The sequence below is a fragment of the Gobius niger genome (assembly GCF_951799975.1).
Source record: "Gobius niger genome assembly, chromosome: 5".
NCBI classification, from domain to species: Eukaryota; Metazoa; Chordata; class Actinopteri; order Gobiiformes; family Gobiidae; genus Gobius; species Gobius niger.
The window spans coordinates 21,830,458-21,845,640 of record NC_136856.1 but is presented as its reverse complement, the minus strand read 5'-3'; the positions used below and the strand labels follow the sequence as shown (position 1 = coordinate 21,845,640).

Sequence of the window (15,183 nt, the reverse complement as noted above, 5' to 3'; positions counted from 1 at the left end):
CTGGGAGCTGTGTCATTTTAAATTTAGCTGCTGGGGTAAAACAAGCCTGAAAATACTTAAAATAATATAAATATTGCTTCTAAATCTGCCTAAATGCGCTCATCACCTTTATAGTTTGCTAAATTGGAGACAATATTTGAAACCACCTTCCACAGACTTAGTATCGCTTACAAGAGGCACTGCTGAGACATCTAGACATGTAATGCTGAGACTTGAAGAATCAACTTCATCCTTTGAGGTACCCATGAGTAGCTTTGTGTTCTTTTGCACATTTCTTCATTTCTTATATTGTGATTGAACAAAGTTGTGTCCTTTCTTCTAGATTTGGATGTTTACTCGTGTACTTCTGTTGACGTAATTATAGCTTAGCCGCGTGTTCATTATGTTTAGAGCCAGCCAATCACTATAATTTCCGCTTTTCAAGGCTCACTTAAAGACGAGGAGACTTCAAATGCACATTTGAGCTGCAGGAGCCTCAGATGAGACCATGATAGGACCACTCACTGCCTTCATCTTTGTGAGCACTTTGTGTAAGTACAGACACTGTTATAATGAACAACATAAACCACTGTGTAATACCACATGTATGATGTTTATTTATGTGTTTTACTTATTCTTTATTTCAGCTCAAAGTGTAGAAGACCAAATACCTGTGACTTTGGTTCAACCTGGAGACGATGTCACATTTAAATGTTCAGGCTCTTATGATATCAAGAGTAAAATGTATTGGTTTCGGCAAACTCCTGGACATTCAATGCAGTTTATTGTTGAAGTTTATTATGACAAAATTCTTAGTGATTCATTCAAAGACAAGCGTTTTAGCTTCACAATAATAGATAACCTGCATGTTATTAACATCAGAAATGTCAGAAAGGACGATGAAGCAATCTACTATTGTCAAGTGAGGACTGGTTATGTACACGGCTTAATCGGCAGCACTTTCCTGATCGTTCATGGTAAACCAGAGCACATTTTATTGTTATTAAGGAACTACTGATGACATGTTTTATTCTTTTCTGCCGCAGATGAGGAAAACTCACAGAACTGTGTTCATGATGTGAGACAAAGTCCATCCTCAGCTTCAGTGGCGTCGGGAGGCTCAGTGTCTCTTCAGTGCTCACTTCAGTCCAAAGACGACACAAAAGTCCAGTGTCCACAGCATCACAAAGTGCTCTGGTTCAGAGCTGGATCTGTGGAGCTCAACACTGGAGTCATGTACAACTTTACAAACAACAGCTGTGTTTACACTTTGTCTAAAACTATAGGACAGTCCTCTGACACTGGGACGTACTACTGCGCTGTGGACACATGTGGACACGTACTGTTTGGAGATGGAACAAGAGTGGAGATGGGTCAGTCATGTTTGTCTCAAAAGTCGTTTTTAAGTTTCTGCTGATCTTTCAATATTTTAACGTGCCGTCATTGCTTAGCAGCCGGTTGGATAAATTAATGTTTTCTAAATACTTGACCATCACCACAGTATCTAAATATTTTCAGACCAACCCCCAGGGCAGGATCTGGACCCAGTGACTGTGGCTCTGTCCGTCCTGTTGTCCTGCTGTGTGCTGGTGATCATCGTCCTCTGTTTAAAGAGAGGGAGAGTCTGTGCTCACTGCAGAGGTCAGCTTTCTTTATAACAGTTTGACAAATATACAATAGGCCTTTTAGTTACAGATTTATATTTTTGTAGATGCCTCTGATTCCATCAATAGTCCTTGTGGCAAAACAACGAGCAGTTCATCTCAGTCTGTGGTAAGTAAACTGGCTCAATTCAAGTGGCGACATTAGTGAGTTTGAACAAGATCAAATGTATTGAATTACTACAAGCGATGGCCCTGATGGTGTTTATAATTTCAGGGCGGTGGAGCTGCAGACGTCAACTACGCAGCGCTGAATTTCTCATCCCGAAAAGTGAAGCCGAGGAGTAAAACCAGACGAGAGCAGGAGTGTGTGTACTCCACTGTCAGAGCCGAACATCTCAGCTCCCTCTGAACTGTATTTATCCTTCACAATAACGGCTTATAGTTGCAGAACTTCTTCTTAGTGTAATTCTATCTTTTGCTTTTTAGAAAATAAAATCATACATGTTATGAAATGACTGACGTCTGTAATGTTCTAAAGATTGTGCCCTGATGAACAAGGATTACATTTCATTATAGAACATTCATTTCACGATCACAATAGTGATGCAATCAGGGCTGATACTTGTGAAATTATACGTTTCTTTTTAATTTTCTATCTGGCATGTGAAATGGAGCTAGACAGAGGCTTTGACACACTCGGATGTGGAGATCTCTGGATCGTGCACACAGTTTGAGACCATAATTGGACAACAAGAGGAAAAGACAGGACTGATTATTAACCTTTGACACCATGTTAGATACAGTTCGAAAAGTTAAATCACTGAGTGGTTTTACTTGGATCATTCATATTTTAGAAGCTCAAAGTGCATCAGAAAAGTAACATGTCAAAACATAGATATGGGATGGTCCTTCTCGATGTAAATGTTGAGAGCAGGAAACAGTGCGTCTTGTTTCAGACCAATTTCCGGTTTGTGTTTTCAGCTTCTAAAAATAACTCCACTCAGGTGCTTTTTATCTGAACAGTTGTGGTCAGGACGCTCAGTGCCTTTTTAATCTTCACTTCAGTCCAAAAGCAGCAGCCAATTCCAGTGTCCTTATTTTCATATGATTTTATGTGTACTTTTACATACTTTTATGTATTATTGATTTTATCATTAATTCATCATTATTTATTACCACAAAACTCACACGTCTTCTGACAGATCTTGCTTTTTACACCGTATATTGGCAGGCTGCTCATGAGCTTTTCTTCTGTTTTACTGATTACTTTGATTTATTCAACTTCAAATCAGGAAGTTTCTTGATTGTATTTTGTTCATTGCAGGAAACAGTTTGGTTTTCATCAAATCTAAAACAGGCTTTTTTAATTAGCAGCTGAAATGCAATATACTGTACACCTTTAGACAGTTGCTGAGGGTCAGGTGACACAGTGTCATCAGTTGTTCTTAGACGCTCACATTCCCAAATATAAGTCACTGCTGACACATTTATGCTGCAAAAGGAGGAGTCTCTAAGAACTCTATGAAGACTTTGACCAATAACCCTGAACAGAGCTGTTGTCGTTTTACCCCAGCTCTGAGGAAACTTTTAAAGTTGTGAATGAATTAAATAAAGAGAAAAACACATTGTTTTAGGCCATGAAATTTCCTAAATCTTGCCCGGTCTCAGATCAGAGAAAGTCACTTAATATTGGAGCCTTACGTGAGTCAAGCTGCTGAAACTCTGTTTCAAATCAAATCTTTAGTTTTTTATTTAATATTTAAATAAATTGTGTTAATGTTGTAATTTAAACCCATGTTTTCTTTGCACAGTTCAGTCCTTTACAGCTAAACCAAAATATTTTTGCACAGACACAAAGAATGTAATTGCTAAATGTGGATAGTGTTGTTTCTAAATAAAATAATAATTACCTTCCATCCATAAGATCTTTTTAAATGTGACACATCAGGTTTATTCTGACTTACAGTCTCTACATGTTCAGCAGAAATTTCTGACAGTCGATGTTTTACGTCTAAAAGAGAAAACAGATTAAATTCTAAAGTAGAAACGCGTTTATTAACGTTGGGGGAGTAAAATGTGTGTTTCAGCCAATCACGAGAATTTCCGCTTTTCAAGTCTCACTTTAAGACGAGCAAACTTCAAATGCACATTTGAGCTGCAGGAGCCTCAGACGAGACCATGATAGGACCACTGACTGCCTTCATCTTTGTGAGCACTTTGTGTAAGTACAGACACTGTTATAATGAACAACATAAACCACTGTGTAAAACCACATGTATGATGTTTATTTATGTGTGTTATTTATTCTTTATTTCAGCTCCAAGTGTAGAAGACCAAATACCTGTGACTGTGGCTCAACCTGGCGACGATGTCATGATAAAATGCTCAGGCTCTAAGGACATCAATGAAAGAATTAATTGGTATCGGCAAATTCCTGGACAAACAATGCAGTTTATTGTTGCATTATATTATCAAAAGGTTATGAAGGAGTCACTCAAAGACAAACGTTTTAACTTCACAGTAATAGATAATATGCATGTTATGAACATCACAAATATCACAAAGGACGATGAAGCAATCTACTATTGTTATCAACTATATGGATGTGACATTGACAGTTTTAACAGTACCTTCTTGGTAGTAAATGGTAAGTCATTGAAAAACACATTTTTAAGTTAATTGGACACATTTTATGCTTATTTTTCTCTAATGCAGATAGAAGAACATCACAGAACTGTGTTCATGATGTGAGACAAAGTCCATCCTCAGCTTCAGTGGCGTCGGGAGGCTCAGTGTCTCTTCAGTGCTCACTTCAGTCCAAAGACGACACAAAAGTCCAGTGTCCACAGCATCACAAAGTGCTCTGGTTCAGAGCTGGATCTGAGGAACTCAACACTGGAGTCATGTACAACTTTACAAACAACAGTTGTGTTTACACTTTGTCTAAAACTATAGGAAACTCCTCTGACACTGGGACGTACTACTGCGCTGTGGACACATGTGGACACGTACTGTTTGGAGATGGAACAAGAGTGGAGATGGGTCAGTCATGTTTGCCTCAAAAGTCGTTTTTAAGTTTCTGCTGATCTTTCAATATTTTAACGTGCCGTCATTGCTTAACAGCCGGTTGGATAAATTAATGTTTTCTAAATACTTGACCCTCACCACAGTATCTAAATATTTTCAGACCAACCCCCAGGGCAGGATCTGGACCCAGTGACTGTGGCTCTGTCCGTCCTGTTGTCCTGCTGTGTGCTGGTGATCATCGTCCTCTGTTTAAAGAGAGGGAGAGTCTGTGCTCACTGCAGAGGTCAGCTTTCTTTATAACAGTTTGACAAATATGCAATAGGCCTTTTATTTACAGATTTATATTTTTGCAGATGCCTCTGATTCCATCAATAGTCCTTGTGGCAAAACAACGAGGAGTTCGTCTCAGTCTGTGGTAAGTAAACTGGTTCAATTCAAGTGGCGACATTAGTGAGTTTGAACAAGATCAAATTTATTGAATTACTACAAGCGATGGCCCTAATGGTGTTTATAATTTCAAACTGACATGAACACATTTACATTGTCAGGACGGTGGAGCTGCAGACGTCAACTACGCAGCGCTGAATTTCTCATCCCGAAAAGTGAAGCCGAGGAGTAAAACCAGACGAGAGCAGGAGTGTGTGTACTCCACTGTCAGAGCTGAACATCTCAGCTCCCTCTGAACTGTATTTATCCTTCACAATAACGGCTTATAGTTGCAGAACTTCTTCTTAGTGTAATTCTATCTTTTGCTTTTTAGAAAATAAAATCATACATGTTATGAAATGACTGACGTCTGTAATGTTCTAAAGATTGTGCCCTGATGAACAAGGATTACATTTTATTATAGAACATTCATTTCACTGATCACAATAGTGATGCAATCAGGGCTGATTCTTGTGAAATAATACGTTTCTTTTTAATTTTCTATGTGGCATGTGAAATGGAGCTAGACAGATGTTTTGACACACTCGGATGTGGAGATCTCTGGATCGTGCACACAGTTTGAGACCCATTAGAGTCACCATCGTTGGACAACAAGAGGAAAAGACAGGATTGATTATTAACCTTTGACACCATGTTAGATACAGTTCGAAAAGTTAAATCACTGAGTGGTTTTACTTGGATCATTCATATTTTAGAACCTCAAGTGTGTCAGAAAGGCAACATGTCAAAACATAGATATGGGATGGTCCTTCTTGATGTAAATGTTGAGAGCAGGAAACAGTGCGTCTTGTTTTAAACCAATTTCCGGTTTGTGTTTTCAGCCTCTAAAAATAACTCCACTCAGGTGCTTTTTATCTGAACAGTTGTGGTCAGGACGCTCAGTGCCTTTTTAATCTTCACTTCAGTCCAAAAGCAGCAGCCAATTCCAGTGTCCTTATTTTCATATGATATTATGCATTATTTGATGTTTAGGTTTTTACTTTAGGGTATTTTATGTATTATTGATTAGATTATTAATTTATCATTATTTATTACAACAAAACTCACACGTCTTCTGACAGATCTTGCTTGTTCCATTATTACACCGTATATTGGTTGGTACTACTGATTACTTTGATTCATTCAACTTCAAATCAGGAAGTTTCTTGATTGTATTTTGTTCATTGCAGGAAACAGTTTGGTTTTCATCACATCTAAAACAGGCTTTTTTTTTAATTAGCAGCTGAAATGCAATATACTGTACACCTTTAGACAGTTGCTGAGGGTCAGGTGACACTGTGTCAGACAGTTGTTCTTAGACGCTCACATTCCCAAATACAAGTCACTGCTGACATTTATGCTGCAAAAGGAGGAGTCTCTAAGAACTCTATGAAGACTTTGACCAATAACCCTCAACAGAGCTGTTGTCGTTTTACCCCAGCTCTGAGGAAACTTTTAAAGTATTTTGTTTTAGTTGTTTGTTATTTGGTCGGGACAGTGCATGTGAATGAACATACATGGGACTCATGCATGTAAACATGCCACCCTGGATTGTAGCCATGGGCTAATTTGCATCCGTTGCCCACACTCGCACTCTAAAACTCACTCTCCTATTGTACATGTAGGGGAAACCAGAGCACCCGGAGGAAACTTACACAGACACGGGAGAAAACTGCAAACGGGAGAAACTGCAAACTCCACACAGAAAGGCCCCGTCCAGGTGAGAATATAACCTGGGACCGTCTTGCTGTGAAGGACAAGTGCTAACCGCTGTGCTACCGTGCCGTACAATGGTTTGAAATTATATTTCTCTCATCCTTGATTGTGGAGCGGGGGAGGGGGACGAGGAGTCGGAGGGAGGGCAGGGAATTCAACTTCCCAATGGCCTTGTGTACGAAACTGTTCATTCGACTGGAACTGACCCGTAGATTCTGCAGTCTCCTCCCAAGAGACTGTGTGATGGGTGCGAAGGGTGCCTGGTGATTTTGATGGCTTTGCGGGTGAGATGGGTGGAGTGCATCTCCTTAATAGAGGGGAGAGGGGCTCCGCAGATCTTCTCCACTGCTCTCACGATGCGCTGGAGGCTCCTTTAGCAGGAGGTAGTGCTAGCGTCGTGCCACACAGTGATGGAGCTGGTCAGGATGCTCCCTATAGTCCCTCTGTAGAAGTTACACATAACAGAGGCTGGGACTCTTCTTAACTTGCAGAGAAAGTAGAGACGCTGATTACTTTTCTTGACCAGTGATCTAGTGTGTATGGTCCAGGAGAGCTTCTCTGTGATGTGCACACCCAGGAACTTAGTGCTGGTCACCCTCTCCACAGCAGCACCGTTGATTGTTAGAGGAGCACGCTGGACCCGCGCTCTTCAAAAGTCCACAACAATCTCTTTTGTCTTCTCCACATTGAGAGAGTGATTGTTCTGTGTGCACCACATGGCCAGACTGCTCACCTCACTCCTGTAGTTTGACTCGTCTCGTCTCGTCACTGTTGTGTCGTCTGCAAACTTGATGAAGAGGTTTGAGTCGTATTTTGGAGTGCAGTCATGGGTCAGCAGAGTGAACAGGAGGAGGCTCAGCAAACAGCCTTGGGGAGCCCCCGTGTTCAGTGTGATGGTTCTGGAGGACTTGCCGCCGACACGTACAGCCTCTCCCCGTCAGAAAGTTCAGCAGCCAGTTGTACAGTGATGTGTTGATCCTGTGGGCGAGCTTCACAGGAAATATTAGAACTCTAATTTACATAAGATCTGACTCCATGAGATCAATTTAAACACAGTTAAACAGTTAAGTTTATAATATTGAAGTATCAAAACGTCTTGCCAGCGTATTTGTTGATCCCAAGGTCAGAGGAGAAATCACCAGAATTCAGTAGCTTTCGTCAAGGAGATTTTATTCCCTATAACAATTACAAATTTAAACACAGATTATTTGAGCGCTACCATGTCCCTACTCTAACAATACACACGGTGGTCAAGCGGTCGTTCCGGAACGGCATCGTCTGATCTTAGCGCTCCCACCTTTATAGGAAATGTGACGATCACGAAGAGACAGAGATAAGGAATTCGGGCCATGCCAGTGGGTCTTCCTTCTCAGTAATTTTCCACCTGATGTTGAGTTCCACCTGACATTGAGTTCCACCTGACATTGAGTTCCACCTGACATTGAGTTCCACCTGACGTTGAGTTCCACCTGACGTTGAGTTGTTTTGAGTTGTTTTCCTTATATGGAGTTATTTTTCACAACTCCGGTGTAAGAGCACCGGACGTCTCCACAGATTTTAAGCAAAAGAATGCAAGGATGAGGTATGTTCAAGGCAGTGTATGTGTGTGTCTATTGAATTGGTTTCAACTGAAACTTGAAGCATATAGATTAAACTCATCAAAAACATTCAATAGCATTATAAAATATAACATTAGCTAAAAAGCATCAATTTCCCAAAATCCCCAGGTGGAGCAGTTTGTGTATTAGCTGGTGTGGGATTATAGTTTTGAATGTTTGAATGCTGAACTAAAGTCTAAAAACATCATTCTAGTGTAGGAGTCCTTTGTTTCAAGGTGAGGGAGGGCTGTATGAAGCGCAGTGGAGATGGCATCTTCAGTTGAGCGATTGGACAAATAAGCAAACTGGTATGGGTCCAGGGTGGGAGGGAGAACAGACTTGATGTGGACCATGGTGAGCTGCTCGAAGCACTTCATAAGAATTGGAGTGAGTGCTACTGGGCGGTAGTCGTTAAAGCAGGAGGGCGGTGACTTCTTTGGCACCAGAATGATGGTGGTTGCTTTGAGGCATGTTGGGACCACAGCCTGCTGCAGGGATGTGTTAAAAATGTCTGTGAAGACTTCAGTGAGTTCATCAGTGCAACCTTTCAGCACACGACCTGGTATGTTGTCTGGACCCCGTGCTTTGCGTACGTTGATCCTGCTCAGAGATCTTCTCACACTCTCTGGAGATAGCTTTCGCACCTGGTCTTCTGGAGGGCGTGTTGACTTTTGTGCCGGGGTTCTGTTGAGTGCCTCGTAGCGAGCAAAGAATTCATGTAGAGTATATTCAACAGAGAGGTGTCACTGCTATAGGTTTGTTGAGGAGGTTTATAGTCTGTGATGGTTTTTATCCCCTCCCACTGACTCCGAGTGTCTCTGCTGTCTCTGAAGTGATCCGCTATCTTTTTGGAGTTCTGCTTCTTGGCTTTTTTTATGCCGCGGGACAGGTTGGCCCTAGCTGTCCGCAGCTCCTCCTTGCCACCAGATTTGAAGGCAGCATAACAGATCCCCAAGAGCCTGAGGACTTCACCTGTAATCCAAGGTTTCTGGTTGGACCTGGTAATGATGGTCTTAGAGTCTGTAACATCCTCAGTGCACTTGGTGGTGATGTAGGCAGTGACAGTCTCTGTATACTCCTGGAGATCAGTGATATTGTTATAAGTGGCAGCCTGCTTGAACATATCCCAATCCGTTGTGTGGAAGCAGTCCTTGAGTTTCTCTTAAGAGTCTTTCCCACACACTTGAATCTGTTTCCGAACTGGTTTAGTGACTTTATCCAGTGGCCTGTATGCTGGCAGTAACAGAACAGTTATGTGGTCCGAGGCATCGAGATGGGGGAGGGGGAGGGCCTTGTATGCTCCTTTTTTGGTGGTAAACCCGATCCAAGATGTTGTTTCCCCTTGATGGAAAGTCATTGTGTTGATATACCTTGGGGAAAACACTCTTTGGGTCTGCATGGTTCAAATCCCCAGCTAAGATGAGAAAGGCATCTGGATGGGTTGTCTGCTGGTCGCTGACACTCTGGAACAGTTCATTCAGTGCCTCTTTCCTGTTTTTGATGTTGGAGGTGGGCGGGATGTAGACAGCCACATGCAGTACAACAGTAAATTCCCTGGGCAGGTAGAAAGGCTGACAAGTAGTGATCATAAACTCCACGAGGGGTGAGCAGTGTTTGCAGACCACAGCGACATCTCGGCACCAGGCGTCATTGGCGTGAACAGAGTCCACCTCCACGCATCTTACCTCCCTCTTACGAATATAATCTGGAACAAGTAGGGGGAGGAAAACACTTAATTTTAACATTTGGAAACTAAGTATAGTCCCTTTAATCTATTATTTAGATAAATGTCTCCACAGTTAGTTCATCCTGTTGTATCGTGTATTTTAAACACATTGTTTTGTATGTTCATTTATTACATTTTGAACAAATTAGTGACATTTTGTGTTTATGTTGTAATTTATACCCATCTTGGCTCTTTGAACAGTTCAGTACTTTACAGCTGATGCAAAATAGTAAAGATGAATTATGACTGAAGTGCTAAATGTAGACGATCTTGTTTACTACACCTGTAAGATCTTTTTAAATGTGACTTACAGCCTCTACTTGTTCAAAAGAATTTTCTGACAATCGATGTCAGTCTAAATGACGACTAAATGAGAAAACAGATTAAATTCTAATGTAGAAATGCGTTCATTACTTTAGGGGGTGTAAAATTTGTGTTTCATCCAATCAGTATAATTTCCGGTTTTCAAGGCTCACTTTAAGACGGGCTCGCTTTTAAGGAGACTTCAAATGCACATTTGAGCTGCAGGAGCCTCAGATGAGACCATGATAGGACCACTCACTGCCTTCATCTTTGTGAGCACTTTGTGTAAGTACAGACACTGTTATAATGAACAACATAAACCACTGTGTAATACCACATGTATGATGTTTATTTATGTGTTTTACTTATTCTTTATTTCAGCTCAAAGTGTAGAAGACCAAATACCTGTGACTATGGTTCAACCTGGAGACGATGTCATGATAAAATGCTCTGGCTCTTATGAAATGAAGAGAGTTAGAATTAATTGGTATCGACAAACTCCTGGACAAACAATGCAGTTTATTGCAGAAGTTTATCGGGAACAAGTTCTCAGTGATTCACTCAAAGTAAAACGTTTTAGCTTCACAATATTAGATAACCTTCATGTTATTAACATCAGAAATGTGAGAAAGGAGGATGAAGCAATCTACTATTGTCAAATGAGGAGTGAATATGTACACGACTTTATCAACAGCACTTTCCTGATCGTTCATGGTAAACCAGAGCACATTTTATTGTTATTTAGGAACTACTGTTGACATGTTTTATTCTTTTCTGCCGCAGATGAGGAAAACTCACAGAACTGTGTTCATGTTGTGAGACAAAGTCCATCCTCAGCTTCAGTGGCGTCGGGAGGCTCAGTGTCTCTTCAGTGCTCACTTCAGTCCAAAGACGACACAAAAGTCCAGTGTCCACAGCATCACAAAGTGCTCTGGTTCAGAGCTGGATCTGAGGAGCTCAACACTGGAGTCATGTACAACTTTACAAACAACAGCTGTGTTTACACTTTGTCTAAAACTATAGGACACTCCTCTGACACTGGGACGTACTACTGCGCTGTGGACACATGTGGACACGTACTGTTTGGAGATGGAACAAGAGTGGAGATGGGTCAGTCATGTTTGCCTCAAAAGTCGTTTTTAAGTTTCTGCTGATCTTTCAATATTTTAAATATTTTCAGACCAACCCCCAGGGCAGGATCTGGACCCAGTGACTGTGGCTCTGTCCGTCCTGTTGTCCTGCTGTGTGCTGGTGATCATCGTCCTCTGTTTAAAGAGAGGGAGAGTCTGTGCTCACTGCAGAGGTCAGCTTTCTCTATAACAGTTTGACAAATATACAATAGGCCTTTTATTTACAGATTTATATTTTTGCAGATGCCTCTGATTCCATCAATAGTCCTTGTGGCAAAACAACGAGCAGTTCATCTCAGTCTGTGGTAAGTAAACTGGCTCAATTCAAGTGATGTGTCTGACATTAGTGAGTTTGAACAAGATCAAATTTATTGAATTACTACAAGCGATGGCCCTGATGGTGTTTATAATTTCAAACTGACATGAACACATTTACATTGTCAGGACGGTGGAGCTGCAGACGTCAACTACGCAGCGCTGAATTTCTCATCCCGAAAAGTGAAGCCGAGGAGTAAAACCAGACGAGAGCAGGAGTGTGTGTACTCCACTGTCAGAGCTGAACATCTCAGCTCCCTCTGAACTGTATTTATCCTTCACAATAATGGCTTATAGTTGCAGAACTCCTTCTTAGTGTAATTCTATCTTTTGCTTTTTAGAAAATAAAATCATACATGTTATGAAATGACTGACGTCTGTAATGTTCTAAAGATTGTGCCGGGATGAACAAGGATTACATTTTATTATAGAACATTCATTTCACTGATCACAATAGTGATGCAATCAGGGCTGATTCTTGTGAAATAATGAGTTTCTTTTTAATTTTCTATGTGGCATGTGAAATGGAGCTAGACAGAGGCTTTGACACACTCTGATGTGGAGATCTCTGGACCTTACACACAGTTTGAGACACATTAAGTTAAGTTATACTGTATTACACATCATTGGACAACAAGAGGAAAAGACAGGACTGATTATTAACCGTTGACACCATGTTAGATACTGTTAGAAAAGTCAAAATCACTGAGTGGTTTTACTTGGATCATTCATATTTTAGAAGCTCAAAGTGTATCAGAAAAGTAACATGTCAAAACATAGATATGGGATGGTCCTTCTTGATGTAAATGTTGAGAGCAGGAAACAGTGTGTCTTGTTTCAGACCAATTTCCGGTTTGTGTTTTCAGCCTCTAAAAATAACTCCACTCAGGTGCTTTTTATCTGAACAGTTGTGGTCAGGACGCTCAGTGCCTTTTTAGTCTTCACTTCAGTCCAAAAGCAGCAGCCAATTCCAGTGTCCTTATTTTCATATGATATTATGTCTTATTTGATGTTTATGTTTTTATTCTATAGACTTTTTTGTATTATTGATTTTATTATTAATTTATCATTATTTATTACATAAAAACTCACACGTCTTCTGAGATGTTGCTTTTTACACCGTATATCGGCAGGCTGCTACTGGTTACTTTGATTTATTCGACTTCAAATCAGGAAGTATCTTGATTGTACTTTGTTCATTGCAGGAAAAAGTTTGGTTTTCATCACATCTAAAACAGGCTTTTTTAATTAGCAGCTGAAATGCAATATACTGTACACCTTTAGACAGTTGCTGAGGGTCAGGTGACACTGTGTCAGACAGTTAGACACTCACATCCCCAAATACAAGTCACTGTTGACACATTTATGCTGCAAAAGAAGGAATCTCTAAGAACACCTCTGCTCAGAGGAAACTTTTAAAGGATCTGTATCATGCTATTTTAGCCATCCCAAAGTAAACTATAGGCATTTATATGCTATATTGTACCTGTATAGAGCACTACTTTTTGTGAGAAACATAAAAATATTTTCTGTGGGTTTTTTGCAAACCTGGAAGGCACAACACTTCGATTCAGTTAACTCCGCCCCCTCTCTCCGAGCTAATCCGCCCATGAAACATTAGCAGCAAGAAATATAAATATCATAGCAATACGTGAAGTTACTTCACAGTGCGGTTATGAAGAAGAAGAAGATCTATATAGCGCCTTTCACAGACATATAGTCACAGAGCGCTTTACATGAGACAATTGTACATTCACTCCACACTCGGTGATGGTAAACTACGTTTGTAGCTTCAGAAGCTCTTTCGTGACTACACACGTCTGCACCAACGGACCTTCTGACCACCACCATACATTCACTCACACACATCATTCATCCTGGCCTCTTGTGCATGTTTTTAGCGGTAGGGGAAACCGGAGTGCCCGGAGGAAACCTACGCTGACATGGGGAGAACATAGAAACAGAAAGGCCCGTCCAGGTGGGAATTGAACCCGGACCTTCTAGCGGTGAAGTTGACATCTGCAACACAGCTTCATGAATGGCTAAAACACAAGCTAGCATGCATTTTGATTTACTCAACGTTCTGCCCGGGCCACTTTATCGGGTGTTTGCATTATGGGACTCATGTTGGTTATAAACGTTAATCCACTTTGATTTTGGCGAAGGTTCACCAAGCATCCATCAAGAGACAGTCACAGACAAATACTATTTTGACCTGCCAAATCCCAGAAAGAAATTCCAACTTCTGGTGAGTGGTCTCTTCTTTAGGAAGGTTGAGTATAGTCCTTTCGTAGCCAAACGCGCTTTTCACCGGGACTTAATCGTTAGGTAAGAAAAAAGAACAGGTGTGCAGAGTAGGTTAGAAAGAGCTCCTTCTTCACAACTTTCAGTGCAAACATGACATCTGTTCAGACACTTGTTTTCTCCGCAGGGGCAGCGCGGACAGCTCAAGCACTTCCTTTATTTTTTTATTTCTTACAACAGAAATAATGAAAAAGCTGTTAATTAATTAAAATCTGGCTGTAAGGCATTACATTACAGGCATCGGGCTCTTCCTGTTTGACTCTATGATGTAACAAACGTCATAGTGTCACAACTCAGTGGTTTTCCAGGAGAGGGCAGAGCAGCTGCTCAGAGAGCAGGATTCAGGAGGATTGCTGAGACCTGTGTGAATGAAGCCAAAAAACACTCTGGGGGTTTTTTGATAAGGAAATGTATTTATTTTTTTATCCATTGGTTTATTTGGTTGGGACAGTGCATGTTAATAAACATACATGGGTCTCATGCATGTAAACAAGCAACACCGGATTGTCGCCTTGGGCTAATTTCCATCCGTCGTCCCCCATGCACACTCTCTAACACACTCACATTCATCCTGGCTGTAAAGGAGGTGTCGGGAAGGAGACCCAAACTTGTGACCTCAGATAAGGACTGTATTTAGAACTGGTTCCAAATCTTCAATCTCCCCAGGTTGTCCGGTTAGAACAATAAGAAACAATGGATTCACTCATTTGCCACTCTTTATTGACTGAACTGGTGATTCAAGTGATTCATGGATCATGGTTGATGTTCATGTTCATGGTTTCTATAAACACAAATAAATGAATAATGAGTGATGATATTTGAGAAATGCAATAATAGGAAATCTGAATAGCTACTTTCTGTCTAAATAATAAATTATCTAAAGTATAAAATGACATAAATAAGAGATGGCTGAACTACATTCAAAGAAGCATTAAAAACAAACAGTGATGATTAACCCAAAATACAAAACCGGAATATAATTAGGCTTGGAACAGCGACAGTTGAATTTAGCTGGATGCTATGGCTGGGATGCATGCGCATAACACGTGCATCAC

At 40.7% G+C, this 15,183-nt stretch overlaps 2 protein-coding genes and 1 long non-coding RNA gene across 3 annotated transcripts; all 3 read left to right on the top strand.

The window, feature by feature from the left end:
• The first annotated feature begins 1,272 nt into the window (after positions 1–1,272).
• LOC306963177 lies at positions 1,273–1,923 on the top strand. Its single transcript, XR_013792893.1, has 4 exons — positions 1,273–1,352; positions 1,498–1,620; positions 1,691–1,752; positions 1,858–1,923. It is a non-coding gene; the product is annotated as an uncharacterized lncRNA (long non-coding RNA).
• Positions 1,924–4,486: 2,563 nt separating this feature from the next.
• Positions 4,487–5,336, top strand: LOC306963592 (uncharacterized protein; the record flags this gene model as incomplete). Its single annotated transcript, XM_079557168.1, has 4 exons — positions 4,487–4,625; positions 4,771–4,893; positions 4,964–5,025; positions 5,159–5,336. 4 exons carry the CDS (start codon positions 4,487–4,489, stop codon positions 5,291–5,293), a joined length of 459 nt encoding a protein of 152 aa, XP_079413294.1. The 3' UTR covers positions 5,294–5,336.
• Positions 5,337–11,038: 5,702 nt separating this feature from the next.
• LOC306963591 (uncharacterized protein) lies at positions 11,039–12,131 on the top strand (the record flags this gene model as incomplete). The annotated part of the gene is made up of 5 exons (XM_079557167.1): positions 11,039–11,093; positions 11,163–11,489; positions 11,560–11,682; positions 11,753–11,814; positions 11,954–12,131. 5 exons carry the CDS (start codon positions 11,039–11,041, stop codon positions 12,086–12,088), a joined length of 702 nt encoding a protein of 233 aa, XP_079413293.1. The 3' UTR covers positions 12,089–12,131.
• Positions 12,132–15,183: the final 3,052 nt, after the last annotated feature.